Source organism: Drosophila eugracilis, unplaced genomic scaffold, assembly GCF_018153835.1.
Source record: "Drosophila eugracilis isolate 14026-0451.02 unplaced genomic scaffold, ASM1815383v1 contig_1205, whole genome shotgun sequence".
Classification (NCBI taxonomy): domain Eukaryota; kingdom Metazoa; phylum Arthropoda; class Insecta; order Diptera; family Drosophilidae; genus Drosophila; species Drosophila eugracilis.
The window spans coordinates 13,473-36,163 of NW_024571991.1; the positions used below are offsets into that span (position 1 = coordinate 13,473).

At 41.0% G+C, this 22,691-nt stretch overlaps 2 protein-coding genes and 1 pseudogene across 17 annotated transcripts; 2 read left to right on the plus strand and 1 right to left on the minus strand.

Annotated features, from left to right (window-relative positions):
- Window positions 1-329: 329 nt before the first annotated feature.
- LOC108109853 (PDZ and LIM domain protein 4) lies at window positions 330-14,674 on the plus strand. Of its 16 annotated transcripts, none has more exons than XM_017218614.1 (9): window positions 335-550; window positions 2,887-3,035; window positions 3,186-3,489; window positions 10,417-10,617; window positions 10,889-10,968; window positions 11,518-11,589; window positions 13,253-13,412; window positions 13,981-14,019; window positions 14,085-14,674. In XM_017218614.1, the coding sequence occupies exons 1-9, from the start codon at window positions 350-352 to the stop codon at window positions 14,169-14,171; spliced, it is 1,293 nt and encodes a 430-aa protein (XP_017074103.1). In that variant the 5' UTR covers window positions 335-349; the 3' UTR covers window positions 14,172-14,674. The 16 variants fall into 16 exon arrangements, with proteins under 16 accessions (XP_017074115.1, XP_017074103.1, XP_017074105.1 ...); XM_017218617.2 differs by lacking the exon at window positions 335-550 and adding an exon at window positions 2,137-2,430; XM_017218616.1 differs by lacking the exon at window positions 11,518-11,589.
- LOC108109852 (cell division control protein 6 homolog) lies at window positions 7,313-9,881 on the minus strand. The gene is made up of 2 exons (XM_017218613.2): window positions 8,175-9,881; window positions 7,313-8,107 (listed from the first exon to the last, which is right to left on the minus strand). The coding sequence occupies exons 1-2, from the start codon at window positions 9,754-9,756 to the stop codon at window positions 7,686-7,688; spliced, it is 2,004 nt and encodes a 667-aa protein (XP_017074102.1). The 5' UTR covers window positions 9,757-9,881; the 3' UTR covers window positions 7,313-7,685.
- Window positions 14,675-16,280: 1,606 nt separating the features above from the next.
- LOC121530197 lies at window positions 16,281-21,624 on the plus strand (annotated as a pseudogene).
- The last annotated feature ends 1,067 nt before the right edge of the window (window positions 21,625-22,691 follow it).

Genomic DNA, 22,691 nt, shown 5'->3' on the forward strand with positions numbered 1-22,691 from the left:
CAGCCCATCTCGCCAAAAGGCGGCATGGTTTAAATTTCAAATTCTAATTCGATTTCGTTTTAAACCCAGTAAACTAATCGATGTTATCCTTACTTCGGTAAATATAATAAAATAAACATAGACATTCAATAATATTTTCCCCTCACTTTATCACCTGTCTTACGAGTGATTAATATTCGGCTTGCGCTCGTTCCCTCAGACTTTTCATGTGCTTTTATTTGGTTTTTCAATTGCCTAGTAGTGCACACACACACGCAGTCGTGAGCAGACGCGTTTGAATTGTAGAATTTAGCGCATATTTCTGAATGTGCGGAGCATTTCTTTTGTTTACGCTAGTCGCTGGCCAGCAATGACGACCAGCAGATCATCGGCGTCCGCGTCATTCGGGCGACCGGCTTTCTGGAAGGTGCCCGGTTACGAATTGCCATCATCGTACCGCCCACAGTCACCTTCCACTCTGCCTAATGTACCGTTACCGCCACCTTGCCGAAGGCGCAGCAGCAGCGGGCTAAAGAAACGCGTCCGTTTTGCTGACGAACCGAATGTGGGGGTGAGTCCAAGAACCCAAAAAAAGCGAAAAAACCCCAACCCCTTTGAATCGCCCGGCTTGTCAATCATCGCGCGCGTGTGGTCGTATATGTGGCCCCAATTCACACCAGGCCGTCTCAGAAATCAGTTCAATAACATTTTGCCATTGGCTGCTCGTAAATTTGTCAAGCCAAATCTAATTAATTGGCCACTGCTGCACTTTTGGCCAAGTAAAATGGCCCACAAAGATGGATGGATCCATATTTCCATTGCCATTGATATTTATACCATTTGCTATCCATTGGCTAAAGATTTTCAAATGATTTACAATCCCCTCAAGGCTAATCTAGACCAAAAGTCACATAGAAATCATTACACAAATTCCAACTGAAAACGAAATGAAAACAATTCAATCCGCAAATAGTAAAAACATTTCAAGAACCAGCCAAAAAGTGCCAAAACCAGAATGTATAAAATGAAAAATTAAATAGCAAACCATATATATCGTGTATATATATCAGCGGAAAGGCGAAAGGCAGGAAAAGATTTTTCCGTTGTAAAAAGTAAATTTGTTGCCAAAAACGAGAGGCAGACGGAATATTTAAAACAACTTAACGTCCTTCAACCGTTGACCCATGCACATTGCTTACATTGCTTATACGTCACGTTGAACGTAGACTTTTCCATTGACTAATTCGCCAAAAATCTAATATGATTAGTTTGTTTAAATTGGGCAAGAGTTGCAAATACGTTTCTATTTTGCTAGTACCGCCTCAGTAAATAAATTAAATTACACTCTCTCGATTGCCTCATCGTTGGGCAAACAAGTCTGGGGAAAAAACACTAATAAAGTAGCTGAAAATGTCGAAGAAAAACAGATGCCTAGATACTTGATTTTTTCTCTTAGCATCAGGGATGCTCATCAAAACATTCGCCTAGATGATGACATGTGGCATTCATTTCTTCAGGGTCAGCCTGCAACTGGATCAAGTGCTGTCCTAAAATGTGGCCAACAAAATGCAGAATGCCACAAATGCAGGGCACACGTCAAATTAAACAATGGGAACAAAGAGTGGAAAACTTCTGACTGCAAGGTGGTTTTTGGATACTCTATGTGGGTTTGAGAAAATGAAAAAGTTGAAGTATTAAGTTTCCAGCTCACATATTTGTATTAATTCTAGTACCTCCTTTAATATTACCATTTTAATGGAAATCAAAGAATATTCAGTTGGATTCTTTTGTAGCAGCGTATATTTTCCCGCAAGCGTAATTTGATATCAAACATCTTATTAAGTATACGTCTTGTTGCCACCCGTGGAACATAAATCCCGAGGGGGGAAAATATTATGCACATCTCCGATTTTTCCTAAATCCGCGATAGCTTCTCTGAGAAATTCAGAGAACTCTTCGCGGAAAACCCATTCAGCGATTAGGATTCGCCAATCGAATTCATGTTTCTCAGCATGTAGTCGCCGTTGCCGGCGGATATAAGTTGTATATATATGTACGGTGTATGTACATTTGTGGCGCAGTGTACTCGTGGTATACCAAGATTCTGCTGCCGCTGCTGTTTGCTGCAAAAAGGAATACGAATTGTATTTTAAAATTAGTACTTGAGCAGCTTTGCGATCGAACAAAACGCTTAACGGACTGCAATTTCGCGCCGCCTGCGCCTCGCAGGCCACATAAATAAACAATAAAGCTAAGTTTTCGGGATAGACCGCCAATCGATTGGATGAGCCAGTGACATAGATCCTCCGGATCATCAACATCAATAACATCAGGATGAGCCCCAAGCTGCATGAGTTCGCGGTGGTGCTGCTGCGCGATGGTCAGGGCACGCCCTGGGGCATCCGTTTGGTGGGCGGCAATGATCTGGATACGCCGCTAATAATCACCAGGGTAAATGGGCGTTATGTAACCAGAGATTGTCGTTTTGTGGTCGCTTGTGGTCCATTCATCAAAATGATGCACATTCGAAATGGTAGAAGAAAAGCGATTTGGCCTTTGTGCCCCCTCGCTCCGCTTTGTTCTCAGCGCCCAAATAAACAACAACAAATCAAAATAGCGAAACGGGCACAGCAACAATAAACGCTGCAGCGTTTGCCAAAATGCGACGCCAGTAAAACTAATTGAGGCGCAACAAAATAGCCGAAGAAATTTTCCCCACTTTTCCCGCCTTCTTTTTTCCCCCACTGCAATGTAAACAGTCAGAGTGTGGCGATCATAATTCTGTCTGCATCTATTTAGGCACCCATATATCTATGTCAAGGTTTCAGCCGGGCATTTGGGCCCTATATTGTGTATATATGAAATGACCTTAACACCCTCTTTCGTCCACTACCCTGTTTGTTGCAGGTGCAAGTGGGCAGCCCATCGCATGGGGAACTGCTGCGCGGCGATATCATCTCAAAGATCGGCGAGTACGATGCACGCGATCTGAGTCACGCGGATGCACAGCAGCTGTTCCGCGGTGCTGGCAACGAGATCCGGCTGGTGGTGCACAGGTGAGTAGGGAAATCCGTGTTCTGAAACAGGAAAAAAGAAAATCAAAGATCAGTTTCGCATGTTTCCCTTCATTCAGTATATGTTTAAAGGGAAATAAAGATTTGAAAATTAAAATAAAAATGAAAAATATTAACATTCACAAATTCCAGGGACAACAAAATCGCCTACACACAGGGCGGCACCCAAGAGGCAGGACCTGGATCGCGCAGCAACTCCACTTTGCCGCCAGCCACTCCGGATCTGCTGCCCCACCGTGGCCCCTCGCCCTTTTTGCCAGGACCGAGTCACTTTGAAAGAGCTCTACAGTTGCCAGTGGACACTTTGCCACAGACCGTGTTTCCTCAGTTGAATTCTTCTGGTGGTTATGAAGTACCTTCGTCTGTATTCTCGCCCAAGCCAACAAGGGATCATCAACAGGATGTCGATGAGGAACAGGCCGCTATTGTAAATCAGGTGAGTTCATATTCCGATAAATTATTTATTTAGGGAAAAAGAACTTCTTGTTGCCAAACTTCAACTTTCCAAAGAAAAAACTAAAGTTTATAACAATGATTGTTGGTGTGTTATTAATTCTAAATTAATAAATAACAAAAAAGGAAATATACTTTGTCTATGAGGCATAAAATGATAAAGTTTTTAAAAATATTTTAAATGTCTTGATGAAAAGCTCCTTGAGTTATGTGTTGCATACTTTTCGGATAAAAATAAATGTAAAATGTGTGTAAAATTTATGTGGAGACTATAATATGGGACATATCAGAACAGGACGAATTAAAAAAGTACATTACATCAAAAATATTTAAAACAAAGCGTTGTGTGTTTTAGTAACATTCTCAGTGTTTGTAAATATTGAATATATTTATGTAAATCACATTGTAAAATGTAGAAAACTATATTTTTTGTATCGTAATTTGAATATACTGAAACGCTGACATCAGCATACAACAATCTTGGTGGTCAAGGTTCCGTCGCTTACATCCGCTAAATATAGACCAAAGATCGAGAATGCGGGGCGCTAAACAGGAAAAGGCCCAGTGACGCAGTGTGCAGGTGGAAATTGGCGAAAAGTCAAACAAAAACAAGTCAGAAGCTGTAACAGAGAGCTGCCCGCCCACCCCCTTAAAGAAACACTGTGAAAACTCGGAAAATGCCAAGAGGCAAAGACGCAAATAAACAAGAGTATATTTTCGAAACTATTTTTGGGCAGGTGAGTGAGGTGTAAGGAGATGATTTTGATCCACTGTCCGTCCAAACTTGCGATGCCATGGCAATGCCAATGAAAACACCACCCCCTCCATATGTCCTATTACCCGCAGATGACGCCGCTAATGAATCAAGACACTTCTCAAGGTCGCAGTTTTGTGTTTGCCAATGCGGCACCAAAATAAAAATCAAGGTGCCTTACCTATATGTTTTTGATGTTTGATGATTTGTCATACAGAAGTGTGAAAAAGGTGTCGACAAAAAAGTTCCAGAACAGATGACCTTCTTGATGGAAAGTTGGTCTATTCTTATCCTTACCTCCTAATGGGTTATTGTACTTTTATTCAACTAATTTATGGTTAATATGTACCTTGAATGCGTTCTATTTGTGTTCTTAATTTCTCTTTGTTAGAAGCCCAGACTGCCCCAAAAAACCATCAGCTGGATTGTTTATTGATCGTTTTGTTTTAAACAAATGAGGGTGCACAAAGAAAAACTGAAATCGATTAATTTCAAGTGTGAAAATCACAAGAAAAATATCCAGTTTAAGTTATTTAGTTTAAACTTAAAATGTAGTTCAGCTTGATATGTATTTTTTGTCATTATCTTATGAGAATATGCAAGGCACATTTGCATTTCACACCTCTTTCCTCCAAGTGTATAAAAATCCCCGAAAAATGATTCCTATGGTCGGATGAACTGCAACCTTCGCAGTGGGAAAACAGAACATAATTCCATGTAAGTTATGCGTTCCTTGTATCTTCCATCGAACTTGAAACTTTTCCAACAGCCTTTCAAGGCTAATTACACCTGCTCGTGTGTGTTTTTCGGGCCCTGTCCACTAGATCAAATGATATGCTCAATGACCTGTTCCAATGTCGATTGCTTATGACAGCCAAGAAAATACAGAATGCCAATTCCAATACTGATGAGATTTATGTATCTTGGTTTTGGGTCTTTTGGAACTGTCAGAATCGGTTGACAAATCTGCGGATCCATCGGCCAATTGGCAAAGCTCAGAGCTCAGTGTCAGTGGAAATCAGCGAGAACAAATCAATAATATAGCTGCAAATCTGTGAAATATTTCTGTATTTTTTTGGGACTGCGGATTTCACATAAATGTTTCTGCATTAGAACGAAACAATAACCTCGAGTCCGATAAATATTTGTGCCTAATTTTCAGAAATGAGAAAAAAATGTTATGTGAAATTGTTCCACAAAAGCAGCAATTAAAACATATACGCGAGATGTTATATGTGAATAATTCACGACTGGGGCGGCAGGACAAACAACAACATCCGTTGGTGGGGTACGGGGGCGTGGTGGAAGGCGCGTGGGCGAGAACCAAAGCAAAAAAAAAACAAAAATATAGATCACACCAAGTCCAAGTTTATACGATGGGATTGGTGGTGTTGTTGCCTGAGTTTACGCTCGGTGAACAAGCTATTTGCACAAAAACATATTTTGTATATTTAAGAAATCCCCTCGATTTCTCTTTCTCTCTCTGAAATACATAAGATTTCGTATGGGATGATGGTGTGGGTGCGTGGGTCGAACGGCCTCTGACCGTCAGCACTCACTTTTCTATATGGCTCACACAGACAGACACTCTCCAACCAATACCGAGTTGGCTATATAGACATATTGGAATTCCGCGCAGTCGGAATAGCAATAATTCGCCAGCATTTGAAAATTTTCAAATCAGTTGCGTTCGGAATATTGAAAAATAAACAACAATAAGACTCGAGCTCGAGCATCCTTTTTGTAGTGAATCCTCGTGAAACGATCTCCGATCTCACCAGCACCAGCCGTTGATTTAAACGTGCCGAAAAAGCAAGTTACCAATCAAAATAACCATTACTAGTTAAAACGATAACAAAATAATAATCTACAAAAATCAAGTATCTAAACTGACGTGATCTTGCATTACGTAATTGTACCTGGCTATAATATTTTTCGTTTCTATTTTGTTCGAATTCGAAGGAGTTTAAATTAAAACCCAAAACACACACATTACAAAAATGGAGTACGTTCAGTTCAAAAACGGATCCCCAGTCTACTACAAGGAGCAGCCAGACCTCAATGAATGCATTCAATACCAAGTAAGCAGACTAGTGACAAACTAACTGAGATTTAAAAATAAATATAAACAAGTGGGGAAAAATATTATTTGGATAATACCGTAAGAACAAAAGAAGTGTGTGTGCTCAAAGAGTATATTTTTATTAAATTTTATTATCATAAAGGAAGGAGGCAAGCATATAAGCATATAAAAAGAATATTTTTCGAGATAAATCCACTAATTTCTGGATGACAAAATATTTAAAACCGCATATATTCTTCGAAACGAAGCACATTTCATGCTGTGGCTTGATTAATTTTTCCCTAACTTATAAACAAAGATTTCTAGACATGTTCCAACTGCCTGACAGACATCTAAGTACAAATCCAGATGAAACATTTCACCTTTACCGTCAAACATTTGCTCTTGGAATTCAAGTTCAAATACAAATGCCAAACTGCCCAACCAACGTGTACGTTTTTCGAGATTTTCGTTTTACTTTTTCCCTCAGAAATATATAATTAAGACATTAGAATATAGAACGGCATATAGCAGAGCTTTAGGTATATTCGTGCATATATCTGGCTGGCGATTCTCTCCGCCACTTTGCATTTCGATTATATTCAAACATTTGTTCGCTTTCCGTCAATACGCGTCGAAAGGCAACCAGAGTTTTTGAAACATATTTTTCATTGCGCTCTTTGCCGTGCTGTGCTCAATGTAATTTATACCATCCAATGGGGGATATTTTTAGAGCAGAGAGCGCAGGAAAAACAACAATAAGCCAGCAAATAAATAAACAAAATGATTATAAAAGAAATTAATTTCATGTCGAGATGGCCAACAAAGCCACACGTATTCAGAATCATTGGTGTTAATTTGACTCGTACGATCTGAAAACCCCTCGAAAAACAATGGCAGACTTTCCCTACGATTTTCCCCAACTTTTGGCACCACTCAAGATCAAAACTTGTGGCGCAGCGAAAGTGGAAATTGTTTTCACTTTTGTGATTTGTATATTGCAGAACTATTTAGTTTATTCTTAAATGCTTAGGGCTAACAGGAAACGAATTGTCTAGCGCTTATTGGTCAACGGATCGGATTAGAAATAGTTTATGGGGGCAACATTTACTTAAATTTACGACAAACATAAAATCTCAAAAATTCGATTCAATTAATAGTCAAAAAGCAAAATGTCGAAAGTGACCCTCAAATGATATTTCAAAATATTTCAGTGCTTGCGCCAGCCACGTATTTTAAATATAGCTTCAAAACGTATTCTTATACATATATGTTCGTCCCCAAGGTGAATGAAAATGAGAGAAATGCGCAATTAACCAGCAGATTGTCTGGCACACTAATTTCCTATAGGTAATCGTCCAAATCAACACTTGTTCAGGCAGGAGGTATCGCTGAGGATCGAGGCAATCAACTGCTTGTCGCTGAGTGCAGCATGCACCTCCTCCTCGTCCCATTGCAGCAGGACCTTGTGTAGGCGCGGCTCCTTCTTTCGCATGATGCGAAGGATGCCCCGAGTTTCCACCAGGTCCACAGTGCCTGTGAATTCGGCTTGGTCCAGAGCCAGTATATTCCGTTTGGCGCACACTCGTCTGTAGACTTCGTGTAGGCGACCCATACTGATATCCTTGTTGCGCTCGTTGCGCAGCATCATTACCAGGGTGCACAGCATTAGCTTTTGCTGTAGGGGGAAAGAACCCTCGATGTCCTCCTCCAGATTTTGCGAGGCTCCGTAGACTTTGTTTAGCACAGCAGCCACTTGGGTAACCTGCACAGGTTTCAGAGTATCTGAAATAGAGAAGAAAATTATTTTTTTATTATATTTCCTTATAATTGGATTTCAAAATAAACATACCTTGTTTTTCTTTGGCCTCCACGGCGTCCTTGCCCTCCAGCTGCAGGGCCTTCATATTGAATTCTTTCTCACCATCTCGCTTTTGTTGCTCCGCAATCTCAACGACACGTCTTCCAATGTCTAACGCCCTTCTCACATCACCGCTGATCGCACTCACCTTGGCAGCCAGCAATTGAAGGGTCACGGGCGGAAAGACGTCCAGCACCTCCGCTTCGGCCAGGCGCGATTTGAAAATCTCTACAATCTGCTGCTTGGAGTAAGGCGGAAAGTGCATTAGCCTGGGTTTAAGCTCGCATCTGGCATTCAAACGCATTAGGGCTCGGTCTGTGAGATCTAAGCTATTGGCAATGCCCACAAGTAGTATCCTGGAGCCAGGAAGAGCAGGCCACTCGAAGATTGTGTATAGCACCTCCTGCCTGCTAGTGCACAGCTGATCAATCTCATCAAGTACCAGCAAGAGCATTCGCTTGGCCGTTCTTAAATGGCGTTGTATAGCCTCTAGATGGTCTCTTTCTGTGCGTCCATTGACTTTAAGCTGGAGTTCGGCACATAGCTTTTTGTAAACTGCTCCAACACTAGCTATACTGGTGCAGTTGATATAGACGCGTTGCAGGCGCTTAGAGAAGTCGGGATCTCTTAGAAGTAGTGATAGGCAGGCAGTCTTTCCTGTTCCTGGCTGCCCGGAGACATAGAGGCTGGCGGAAGTTTGGCTTTCCAAGTGGCTGCTAAAGAATTCACGGAGTTCTTGCAGCTGCGCCTCTCGACCTGGGAGATTTTGAGTCTCGGCACTGTTAAGCACTCGTCTGGCATTTTGGTATTTGTTACGGGAAGGCGAGGGCAGGTTATCTTGGGGGCTCTCATCTTTGGTCAGTTGTTTCTCCTGCTTAGGTTGGGGTTTCTCATGTTGCTTGATTGCAGGTTTTTCTTGTTGCTTAGTTGGAGGTTTTTCCTGCTCTAATGCAAGAGGATCAACCTCATTATTCTTTTGTGGCTTCACCTGCTGCTTTGGACGTGGCTTCTCTTGCTCCTTACATAAGTGCTTTTCCAGCTCTTTGTCAGTCTTGTTATAATCCTCTTCCTCCTGGCGTTCGTCGATGCTGAGCCTGTCCAGAAGCCTCGAAGGACTGATCAGGTGTTGCGGCAAAGGCTGCAATTTTCTCTGCTTAGGCGGGGATACATGAAGCGGGTCCACATCCTGGTCTTCATCCAAAAATATTGCGGTGGCCTCGTAGTTTTCCTGTGTGCGTTTAGCCCGTGAAATAGCAGCTGATTGGGCTGTTTTCTTTGTGCTGCGTGGCGTCTTTTGGTGCTCCAGTTGAGCGACCTGCACCTGCGAGGTCCTGCGCCTCGAGACCTTGTCCATTTTGTTAAGCACGTTGCGGTTTTCGTTGTTCTCTGACACGGGGCTGGTCTGGTCACAGGTCCCCACCTCCTCCTCGTCGCTGTCAGCGATCACTTTTTTCGGCTGCCTGCGTTTCCAAACTTCCGATCGACGCGGCGTCTGCGTCGACTGCGGCAATGGAGAGGCTGGGGCCGTTTTGCTAATGCTACTTAAGCGCGTGGACCGACGTACGGCTGCCATTTACGTGATTAATTAAATAATTAAAAGTTAATTTCTACTAATATAAGTTAATAAAGTCACAGCGTGGGTAAGAAAAAACGACCAGCTGGCACAGTTAAAAAAGCGCGCAAAACAATTAGCCATTCGCCTAGAACAACAGCTGATCAAGCCAGGCCTAACCATCTGGCAGCACTGACCCAGATCTGCACATCGTCGATCGTTTATCGATAAGGCGCGCTTAATTACAGAATTTTGAATGACTGTCCGCCTATATTGAATTACTTACATACTCGCTCGTGGACCGCCTGGTAAAAATAAAACGCTTCGAGGCAGATACAAAATATAAAGCGCTGGACGTTCGACACGCTTACGTAAGCGCCTAAAAATATTTCCCCTGGCTGTGGGATATTTTTAAAGTATATAAACGGGCGCACATAAAATGGAATTTAGCTATAGAAAAAATTATGCACACACACTCAAAGGAGAATACCTAGCACAGTGGGCGAAGATCTAAGAAGATTTTGTAGAATCTACAAAAACTCTGGTAATCGTTTGCTGATTTATTTATATTATCATTTGCCACAAACGGCTGGGCTGCCAAAATGTGTGTCCATTTTGGCATTGGCGTAAACAAAGTCGTTAATCTTCACTGATCACGTGTGATGTGGTTCCGTTTTCCAGCCTTACCGAACAACTCCTCTGGTCCTGCCCGGCGCCAAAGTGAAGAAGGATGCGCCCACGACAGAGTCCTACTTGAGGCACTACCCCAACCCGGCTGTGCGCGCCCATCCAGGACACGACTACCATGACAGTATCATGAAGCAGCGCGTGGCCGACACCATGCTGCACAAGGTTGTCGGTTCGGAGGCCGACACTGGCCGCGTAAGTAAAGAGGGGAAGTCCCCTTGTTATTGAGCAAAAAAATGTTTTCTACATTTTAAATGGTCATAATATCATTTCGATTTTGTGTATTGTTCAATCATATTTTAATTAAAACAATATTTGTTTACATTTTTCAAAATTTAAGACTTCAAAATTCTCTATACAAAGCCTTTTAATTTAATTTAAAAAGTCGAGGTGATATTGGGTTTTAATTTATAATATGAATTTTCCTTGATCATGATTTAAAACAAGTTCTTTCCTTCGATCCTAGGTCTTCCACAAGCAATTCAACTCGCCCATCGGCCTGTACTCCAACAGCAACATCGAGGACACCATCAGATCAACAGTTCCGTAAGTTGCCACCCAGAAATTTACCATTTGGAAACTCTTATGCTTAGCTCGATACAATGAAAAAAAAACACTAATATCTGAACTTTGGAAAACGCTTGTCAAATTGAACATATAAAGCCTTTTGGATTTTGCAATTACTGAATAAACCTGCGTAGAATTCTTCGAAATTTTTGATGCAGCTTTTCTTTTTGCCAGAGAGAGAGCCACTCGAAATGCGCCTACTAGCTTGAAACTAATAAAGCGAGTCACGATTACGGTTACGAGTAGCCTAAGGTCCACATAACCCAAAAACAACAAAAATTGGTTCCTGGTTAAGCTGCGGCCATAATCCACTAACCCAAAAAAGCCACAAAATCAAAGTCGAAACGAAATTTACTAAACCGAAGCACACACGAAATGAGAAACACATTCGAACACATAAACAAAAAACCAGTCCATAGATGTTGTACGTACTTATTGCCTACTGCCGGATCTCTGTTATACATATATAACATATATATATCACACTCTTTATATATACCTATATATATTCTATATATATTGTTGTAGTTTCGCCACAAGCGAAAGCAATCGCTTGAAGGACAGTCCTTTGCATCGTCCTTTGCCAACAAAACTTAACGGGTAAAAGTAAATTCATATCTTGAGCACAGCCTGATTTCGTTCTTTGATTGAATCCTTCTCACTTTGATATGGAAAGCATACGAGCAAGAAGTTCAGATTCAATCTGAACTTGCCTTGAGACAAATTGACTATGAGGAATGTTTACCATGTTTCCCGTGTTTTCCCTGCCTGTCTGTACAGATTAACCCTCGATTATTGTTGTCTCCCGCAACCACAACAACTCTACTATATAGTCTCTTAAATCCAGATATCAATATCTATGTCAGAACAACAGAAACAACATGACACACGTCCAAAACCCAATTGCATGTGCTCTGCTGTCTATAAATATCTATATGTTTCCTTTATCTTATCCTAAACCTTCCTATTGCAACGAAAAGCTCCTTTGATCTGAGTCTGTGATATGGAAATCATTACTGTGTAAATACGTGTATTTCTGGATACTTTATCTTCACCGAAACCCCCAACGAACTTTGTTTGTCTTGAGGCTTCTTGTTTGGGCTATATTGCAATCTGAAAGGTATGGCAAAAGTGATGCAGGTACATCGGGAAGGGGTTTCTTGGTAGGCCAGGTGCTGTGTACTTATAGATTAACCAAATCCAACAAAAGAAAAAACCAAAACGATCCTTAGACTATTACCACCATAGCTCTTAGATCCTGATATATTTAGAACTTAGCTGCACGATTAATGTTAGAATTTTCATCGATCTATCTTTCCTGGAACAAAAACGTAAAATTCTGGAGCAACAAAAGCAAAAAGACCAACTTGCAGAGCAACAACGCCAACAACGCCAACAGCAACTGCAACTACTCTATCAACAAAACAAATGATCAAAGAAATAGTAGTCAAAAACTCTACCCACCCAATTCTACTAGACCAAGAGCCAAAACTCACCCTTCCCAAGACCCTTGCTGAAAGTCCTCCCTACCGACCAGTTCCACTAAGACTAATCCGAAACTAAAAGACGTTTGCTGAATTATATTTACGAACTGTTTGAAAGACAGCATTAAAAGTTCCTATTCATGATCCCATCCTATTTAGCAACCCATCCAGTATTAACCATTAAACACTAACTAACAACCCTAATCCCGCCCGATCTCAAGGCTTTAATTCATCCAATGATATATTTTCGAGTATATCGTATAATCTCACATCTTGTTATGCAGTTCTGTTCGATTACTCTTAATAACTAGCTCGTAAGGAATTTGTTAATGAGTTTCCTATTAATCGCAATCCGTTTGAGGAGTGTGCAGTTTCTAAGACAACGAAGCACACCATTGCCCAACAACAACAACAGCAACCAACAAACTACAACTACAACAAAAACAAAATAATTCTAACGTATTTTGTGCACATCCTGTTTTCTCTTTCTATTCTCTCACTACTCTGTCTCACGCTACTCAACCGATGTATAAAAAAAAAAAAAAAAAAAAAAAAACCAAAACAAACCAAATATATTTAATTTATGAATCTCGATTAACCAACAACAATAAAACGACTTAAAAAATAAATCTATTGAAAATTTGCATAACACCCAACAATAAACAAAATCCAACGAATTATTGACCAAACATAACGGCGCTTTCAACGATCTCAATGCAATCCCCCGAATTACTGAATCTGAATCCGAATCTCAATCACTGACCACTGCCATCGAGCAGCTATAAGAAAACTGTCCAGTACGATCCCAGGAACAGCGATACCTACAGAGCCATTCAAGAGGAGGGCGGCTACAGCAGCTATGGCCAATCCTCGCCACAGGAAGTAACCATTCCTGTGCAGACTAAGGTCTATCAGCCCAATAGATTGGTTCCAGGAAAGGTAAGATCGTGAGCAACCGTTCGATAATCTCAAATCAAGCAAATCTCTCAATCAACTCGAATCAATCAACCGACCAACTCAGTCAAAACTTTATGTGAAGGCGCATCCGACAATATCGCTCGAATTCTCAAAGCTCATCCTGTACAAAGTCTATCTGTCTCTCTCTGTTCCTATATCGCTCGCTGTCTCTCTTTCTGTGTCAATGTAAACGTATAGAGTTGACCCAACAGAATGTTAGTCAACAGTCTCTATGTATCCTTGTCTGGTGGCATGTTAATGCGCTATAACGACGACTAACGGGGCCGAAGTAGTGTTACTAACCAGATTTTTTGGTCGATCACCAGCTGGCATCGAACTACACTAAACATCCATTAACTCCATATCTGTGTATATTTTCCAAATCACAAGCACACATCTTTTTTTGGGCATTCTAACATAGATTAACATCTAACATGAGCTCATAACAGTTAGAGATTGCATTTTAAAAGTTTGTAACCGAAATTGCTGGAATTTGCCAGAGTTATTAAGCAAGTTCTTATCTCTTCATCCCATCCGAATGCTCTTACAGAAACCAGTATCAGCGCCAGTATCCCGGCCGCCGTACAATGTGAGTAGAGCTGTTAGCCTAACATTAACGGAATGTTAAAATAATTGTGTGTTTTTAATTGATAGGTGGTAAACACCCACGACGAGAACATACGCCAGAGCGGCTCTTTCAATCGTCTCATGTACAGCGTTATTGGTGCCACCGAGTACTAGAAACTGCAGCAGCAACATCAGCGACAGCAGCAACATCAACAACAGCAACAGCAACATCTGCTGCCGTTGGCACCGACAGTTGTTTATCTCCTAACATATTTAGCGGATTTTTATGAAATTCTGTTTAACTTACTCAATAAATTATATGAAGAACGACAAGGAATTGTGAACCACTAACACAGCTTTATGATAAATTGGTTTGGTAAACACGATTGGCATCGAAATAAACTTACGATATTGTCTACAATTTAAACACAAATTAACTCTGCCTCTACCTATTTACTGTCTCCGTATGCAATAGAAAATCTATATAAATTAATTAAATAAAAAAGAAAAAGTAAACTAAATTAGCAGCAAATTTGATTTATAGTTATGTTTATGTTATTCTGATTCTTAATTAACCGCCATCAGGTGGGTTAATCTTGAGTGATTCTAGTCATGGAATGTAATAGGTATAAAGAATGTTTTAATTAATAAAAAGTGACTTTGATTGGATAAAAGAAGTGAGATTGGATTCTTATTAATTGAAATATTATGACACCTGCTTATACATATATATACTGTAAGTGTGATATAATTATGATCGGAGATTTCAACATGCCGGCAATAATTTGAATATGACGAGCTCTTTTGTCTGCCAGCCTTCTTTTTTAACATAAGTAGTGCCCCAGCCCAGCCCAGTTCAGAGCAGCCAGAGCAGCCAGAGAAACCCAACCCAAAAACTAAGCCAAAAGAGTAGCCGAAAATCTTTGCATAACATGACGCTGCAAATCTGCACTTATTCCATCAATCATTCCGGCAATTAAACGTATTTATATTGAAACTATATGCACACATGAGCCGAGAAATGAGCGTACCCATAAATTTGACTTTAATTTGAATGGAAATAAGTCACTGAGAGCGTACGTGTGTAATGTGCATAACAATTGTCTGCAACACATAATGTACTTTAACTTCACGGCTAAGTAAGCCACAAATATGGCTTGGTTTTTCTTTCAATTGTATTTTTGTTCGTTTTTTAGCTGGCACAATGTCAGAGCGATCCCATTAAACGGTCAGCTCAGTATTGTCCCGAATTCGACTCCCCCGAAACGACCTTGTCGATTGCGAATCGATGCAAATTCAGGGCGTATGCGTATGGCAACTGTAACATCAACAATATATAGGCTCGAGCTCTGTGGCAATTGTAATCACATAGCTCACAGCTCAAATATCTAATTCGGAGTAGGACTTATAGAGGTTTAATGACACGATCACATGATCATATGATCGTATGACTATATGCAAAGGGCTTGGGAGTACAGAAATAAGATTTGGCAATCGGCGACATCGAAGATCGCTTGAACCCATTCAACCGCAACGCAAACGCAACATCAGATTCAGATTCAGATACAAACTGGTAGATAGGTATTCACAGATAGATGGATACATAGTTGGGCGCCAATGAAAAAACGAAAGAAAAAAAGAAAAACGTTTACGGCAATTTGGGTCACAAACAATGGAGGCGGCTCTGCACTTGTTGGGTTCGATTTTTGACTCGGGTGTGGCTCTCCTACGATTGCATTGACCTCTTCTTAATTGAGAGCCGATTAATTGGGCATGATTATCTAATGGGAAGCCATCAAGACAATTGCATTGAATCAGTTATAGGCACTTGCATGTCGGAGGAGTCAACCACAAAAGTAATTTACATTTACATTTGTGGGCATTGCATGTCTTCCAAAATGTGTTGCAATCTGCAATAACTTTGATATATAGTACGAGTACATTGGTGTTGCAGTTGCAGATGACAGATTCGGGAAAGTTTTAAACGCCCCCTGTTTTTTTTTTTTTTTTTTGCTATTAATCACGTTAACAGCTGTTAACTGATCAGTTGGCCGAGATCACGTAGGGTTACAAAAAAAAAAGCGAAAACCTTTAACAATGGCCCAGGTCGAGGGTACTGTGAACTATGATTTGAACGGAAGTGACAACCGAGTTCGGGGGCTTCAGCCACCCAAAAACAGCTGTTGTAAATCAGCTAAGAGAGCTGGATTTGGGCTTAGAGAGTAAGAGAGTCGTCGTGTATGGTTACCGCTCGGCATTTGCCGTTTGTCGATATAAAAGTGCAATTTGGATCCGCAGCCAGCGCAGATACATTTGTGGCTCCGCCGAGGTTTCAGTTAGAGTGTTTGAATTTGAATTCGAGTGTCCGCGTCTCGTCGGTTCAGTGTGATCTAACATCCAGTAGCAACGTCTAGAAACCCACCAACAACATGCAATTCCTGCTAGTGGTGGCCACATTGGCAATTTGTGGTGTTGTCAGCGGACAACAGGGGCGTGGATCCCGCCTACTTGAGGCAGTACTACCAACAATTGCAGCACCAGCAGCAGCAGCAACAGGCTCAGCCCAACGATGCCACGCCCATTTTTGAACAGAACTCAGAACAAACGCAGCAGTATGTCAACTCTGGCCAGCAAATCAGGATCAAGGGATACGGTGGCCGAGCAGATTCGTTCCCAGCAGCAGCAGCAGGGATACGTGGCACCGGCCCTCAGGGACTATCAGGTGGGTTTTCATACTCGGTTACTATATGATATATTTCTATATCTTGGATATATATCCTTATCTTAGCAATACCAAGCCCAGCCGCAGCAGTCGTCCTACCGTCCACCTACCCAAGCTGCTCCCTCAGCCACCCCGCCGGATTCAGCAGCCCTCTTACCAGGCTCCTTCCACTTCGATCCTCGGCAAGGACAGCACAAGTTGTCGCTACAGCAGCAGCAGCCCGAGGGGGAGGAGGAATACGATGACGTAAGTCTGAAATGCACAGGGAAAATAATTTGAAATGTTTAGAAAACAGATTGGCAAAGGAAAGTAGAGGGTGAATAACATGTTTTTGTGTACTTTTCAGAGGTTTATAGCCCCGTTTTGATGCTACACAAAAACTTAAGTGCCATTAACGTTTACTAATAACACACTCATAAAACAAGGTTATAATAATTGCTTTAACCATTTTGATATTAATATCAAATGGAAAACGATCCTCTTTTCGCGGTGCACAGCTAGAGTTGGCACTCGCATTCGAGTGGGACTTTCGCAGACTTTCCTTTTCGCTTGACTGCAGCAGCAACTCCAATAGCAACTGCAACATCTACAACAGCAACATAATTACAATTGAGGCATGCAATGGCATTGGAGATGGATCGGGGGAGGGAACTGTGACTTGGGGTTCATTAACCACACTCGGCAACAGTGTGTGGATTGGATGGCCATGGCCATATGTGTTTGTGCATCGCATTGTGCATGTTCATTGGCCCGAGTTTGCTCCTGGTCCGGTCCGTTTGGCCACTTAGCCAGCGGCGATTGTTTATGGCCTTTGCATGCGGAAGCTGGTGAATATCCGTTACCAAAGTGACCATAATCCATCAGCCTTAATGCAGCAATGAGCTAACGAGATGAGGTTAAGGTGCTCCGATGGCGTGCCATCATCTTAGCCACTTAAAATTGATGAATATGACAGGAGAGAAATAGGCAGATGGCTCTTAAAAACAATAATGGTTTTATTAATATTTAAATGGGAAATTGTAAGCCATAAAGGAAATTGCAATGTATATGGCAAGGTAATAAACCTTTTAACAAAATCCATATTTCATAGACCCATGCCCGTAAAAGTGTCATTTGCAAGTTCAACCAGTAGATTATGCATTTCCCATACTGCTTACTGCTTTTTTTCTGCCTTCGATGGCCATAAGAGTGACACTGCCGCTGGCTATTACATTCTCCGCCAGACAATCACTTTCAATTGCGACCCCTATGCCCCAATGCCTTAAGAGATCTGCAGTTCCGAGCCCAGTTCCCACAACAATAAGTTTCAATGGACATTGCACGCATTAGAACCGGCTTGCAAACTGGCTTTTGCCTTTCCATTTTCGGCTTGCGGTTCTTTGGGTATATAAACGTTTTTTTTTTTTGGGCCACGTCAGGCCCAACCGGGGATCTATGACCACGCCTCAGAACCACGATCTTCTAGTTACCTTAACCCAGTTTGGTAATAATCTATGATCGAATTGTCTTGGCTAGTTGAAGGTCTGACTACTTTTGCATCCCCCTCACAAAAAGTAGGGGAAATCGCCAACCTTGCGCATAAATTATTCAACGCCTTGGGGTTTTAGTGGGTGGTACTTCTACCGCCTTGTTGCATAATCCCCAGTCAGCCGATCGATTGTGTGATCCGCTGCAACGGCACTTTGATTTCGTGCGCTTGGACCATTAAAATATACCGAAGCGGCTCCAAATTACTTTCACTTGTGCGTGATCTGGGACTGGGAGTTTGGAGTTACACAGCCACGCGCATGCGCCTGTGGCTAAGGACGTAACCATTGTCTGGACACGTTTTTATGGGCCAGCCATGAATTTGGGTCAGCACTGAAGTTGCAGTACGCATTTGAAGTTCTAAGTTTGCAAAAAGTACGCAATCTGATTTTTATTTTTTAAAATAAGATACTAGATAAAATTCCTTATAGAAAATCAAAGATATTTTTCTAGAAATTACTGGTTTGCATAATTTCCATAAAACAAGTTTTACGTTTAATCTTAAGCAATCTTGTAACTAACCAACTCAACCTTAACCATTTTCCAGCTAAACTCCTCCTACCAGTTCGGATTCCCGTATGAAAGACGACGAGTTCACCAACTATCAGGAACCGCAAGGAGATCCACGATGGTTCCGTGATCAAGGGCAGTTACTCTGTGGTGGATTTCGATGGCTTCATTCTTTTCCGCTCGAAAATACTTTAAGCTGATCCCAAGGAGGGTTTCAAGGCTGATGGTCATCCGTGAGCCTCACCCGATATCGTGGTGAAGATTCCCACTCCCCGCCTGCGACACAGTTGCTCCGCGCTGGTGGCCGCAAGTCCCAGCAGGAATATAGCTCGGGCCCTAGCGCCAAGCAGCGAGTATCAGCATCAGCACCAACAGCAGCAGCAGCCGCGAAGTATCACCCTTACCAGTGAGGGGATTCGATCGATTGGATCGAGACTCTTTTCGAAACACTCTTGAAAGTTCCTCAAGTCCATGTAGTTTGTAAATATGCCGAGACTCGATTGCTTTGATTATAACATTATTCCCATTTTATGTCATTCATTTGAGGTTCGACTTTCATGTTTAGAATATTAAATTAAAAATTTCGAAAACTTATGTAGGTGCTTTTGATTCGACTATTATTTTGTATTTTCTAGTTTTTGAATTCTCTCAAAACTTCAGAATTTTTTCTAATGTCAAATGGCCAGAATATGGAATGTTATAGCTCGCTGAGTTCGCATTTAAATTTCCCGTCCAACTGTATACCTAGGTTTAAGTGTTCATTTTTAGAGATTTTTCAAACATTTTAATGATGTTTAAAAACGCGAAAATGGTCTGTCAAGCTTTGTGTCTCAAAATTTCAGTATTTTCCTCTATTCCAAATCTAAAAATGGTCGGAATCTGGAATCGCCGTACGTCGTTGAGCTTCTTTTTTAATTCCATTTTCAAAATATTTAACTGTCATCCAAATCTGAGAAAAAATATTTTTTCAATTTTTCGAAAAATGATTGATTGGTACCCCCTTACAAAAATGCAAATTTGAGAAGAAAATAAAGCTTGGCGAAAATCATCACCGGAATGAAACAGAAAGTTTGTTTAGGTCGTTAGCTGCACAAACTGTCTTCCTTTGGTTCTGCGTCTTCTTTTGACAAAGTTATAAGGCATAACACTGGGAAAATATCGCGAATTTTACTCAAAAGAAGTCATATTTTATTTTTAGCTCTAACTATCAGTATTTTCCCTCATAACAAAGCCCGAAAGTGGTCATAGCATGGAATGTTATACCTCGTTGAATTCGTATTTAAATTCCCCGTCGAACTGTAAAATTCCCACCTCAAAGTACATTTTTGGATTTTCGTAATTTTTATGATGAAAGGACCTGGATCGAATAATCGGTCGTTCCAAATCAAAGATCAAAATATACGTATTTTTCCATAACAAGACCAAAAATGGTCGGAATTTGAAATGCCATACCTCGTTGAGCTTCTTTTTCAATCTATTTTCAAAGGAAATATCGAAGTGCCATTGGAAATCCCAGAGGAAAAATATTTTTTCGATTTTTCATAAAAAGATGATGTTACCCCCCACAAAAATGAAATTTGACAAAAATTAAATTTCTGAAAACCTTCGCCATACCCACATAGAAAGTTTGTACTTGGGTCGTAGGCTGCACAAAACAATCCTCCTTATAGCTGTGCGTTTTATTTTAACAGAGTTATAAGCATTATACTGGTAAAACTATCGCTAATTTTACTAAAAGTCACAATTTTGATTTTCAGCCCAAAATATCAGTATTTTCCTTGTTACAAAGGCAAAACTGATCACAACATGGAATGTTATATCTCGTTGAATTCGTAATTAATTTCCCGTCGAACTGTGTACCACACTTAAAAAGTGATTTTTTTGAGATTTATAGTCAATTTTTATGATTATTTTTCAAAAAATGTGAAAATAGGTCTTGTCCTGATTTGTGTCTCAAAAAATGAATAGTATTTTCCTTATTACAAAGCGAAAATGATCTTATCGTAGAATGTGAATATTATACCTTGTTGAGCTTGTATTTCAATCTATTTTCAAAGATATTCAACTGGCATTCTAGTCTGAAGAAAAATATTTTTCAATTTTTTCGAAAAAATGGTCATGGTACCCCCCACAAAAAATGCCAAAATTTGAGAAAATATAAACTTTCGAAAATCATCACTAAAATGAAACAGAAAGTTTGTTTACGTCGTTAGCTGCACAAAACAGTCTTCCCTTTTTGGTTCTGCGTCTTTCTTTTGACCAAGTTAGAAGCATAACACTAAGGGAAAATGCTTCGCGAATTTTACCCAATTTTGATGTTCCTCCCAAAATATCACTATTTCCTTAAGGGAAGCCTAAATCGTAACATGGAATTTTATTACCTCGTTAAATTCGTTAATTAAATTTCCCAAACTGTGCACCACTCAAAACGAGATTTTTTTTATATTGTTTGTAAATTTTTTACCCTTTTGATTTCAAAATATCCTGATTTTCGACCAAGATCCCAGTATTTTCTTCATTTAAAAACCGAAAAAATATTCGGATTATGGAATTGCCATACGTCGTTCAGCTTGTGAATTCAATTCGCATTCAACCCATTCAATTCTAAAAATAAATAATTCTGATTTTTTGGATACACTGATAATAAGTGCAAATTTCGGTCGACCCTGAGGTTGTTATACCAATTAATTAGTATTTTCGCTTTAACTTTCTTCCTTTCCTTTCTTTCCTTTCTTTCCTGCACTTTTAAATTTAGGAATTAGAAAAACCTGTTAAAAAACTGTAATCCCTCTTCCTGCCTTAGAGCCTACCTCCCTCCTCTACAACATCTTGGAAATCACAAAATTTGATTACTTTGAGACAATCTGAGACTCACTTGAATGTCCAAATTGCAGGGTCACACCAGTCTCGAAGGTAAACAAATTTTATTTGCCTCTCAAATCAATGTCCTACCCCTTGCGCCCGGAAGTGGCAAAATCAGTAAATTTGGACGCAGAGGACCAAGATCCCAGTGACACGGCAAAACGGAAGATCTAAGGACACGCCTGTTCCCTGGGCAGTTGCTGACAAAGGCCTGCTAATGGGAGTTCTCACAAGACGTCGTGGATTGTGGTCACCGAAGACACGGATTTTGAGCCGGACCCGGCTTGACCGGGCTCTGACCGGTTGTCCTTTCGGGAACCTCCACTACTCACGCCACAGCAAAAGCAATAGCAATAGCAATCCGCAATCTCTATCGCAGTCGCATCCAGTTGTCCTTCTGCAGAGTCCTCGCATAAAATAGATGAGCGTGTGAGAATGAGTCAGTCCAGATATATCCCTTGCTTTGATGACCTTATCGCTCAAGATGAAGACCGGCGATTACCAACCGGTTCTGGACAGTCTCGAGGTGAGATGACTGACAGCCAGCGCCGATCGCTTCGCTATTGACCCGCATAGCCCGGTCAAAGGGCTGCAACCCATTTACATACATAACGTATGCCCCCGGACTTAATATTGATCTGATGTAAGAATCCCAGACATGTGCATGGTCATTCGTGCCTCAAGATATAGACAAACCACTGGACATTAGGTTCGTGGCCGCAGGGGCATTTGTCTCCATTTTGTGCGTCCGACTTTGGATATGCAATGACCCGTGACTGCAACCCCCGAGGTTACAAGATGGGCCAGATAAGTCCCTAACATCTTTCCAACCCTTCGTCTTGGTCCTACGGCAGACGCATTTACATATTCGACCCGCATGATGTACTCCACTGACCCAGCTGACTGGACTGTCTTGTCCTGTAACTCAGTACCGCAGGACATTCATTGGGTCACTGCCCAGAACCAGTTTCCGGCTAAAGGCTAAAGGATGGCCCTCTCCTCTAGTTGACCCTTTTTCTGGCCCAGTGGTCCTTGAAAGTTGTGTAACCGGTTGGACAGTCCACTTTTCCCGT

Bases quoted from the DNA above. Each gene is read 5' to 3' on its own strand.
- LOC108109852 (XM_017218613.2), bottom strand. From the start codon at position 9,756: ATGGCAGCCGTACGTCGGTCCACGCGCTTAAGTAGCATTAGCAAAACG. The intron at 8,108-8,174 runs GTATGTTTATTT...TCTCTATTTCAG, and splicing joins GGAGGCCAAAGAAAAACAAG to ATACTCTGAAACCTGTGCAG.
- LOC108109853 (XM_017218614.1), top strand. From the start codon at position 350: ATGACGACCAGCAGATCATCGGCGTCCGCGTCATTCGGGCGACCGGCT. The intron at 10,618-10,888 runs GTAAGTAAAGAG...CTTCGATCCTAG, and splicing joins CGGAGGCCGACACTGGCCGC to GTCTTCCACAAGCAATTCAA. The intron at 14,020-14,084 runs GTGAGTAGAGCT...TTTAATTGATAG, and splicing joins TATCCCGGCCGCCGTACAAT to GTGGTAAACACCCACGACGA.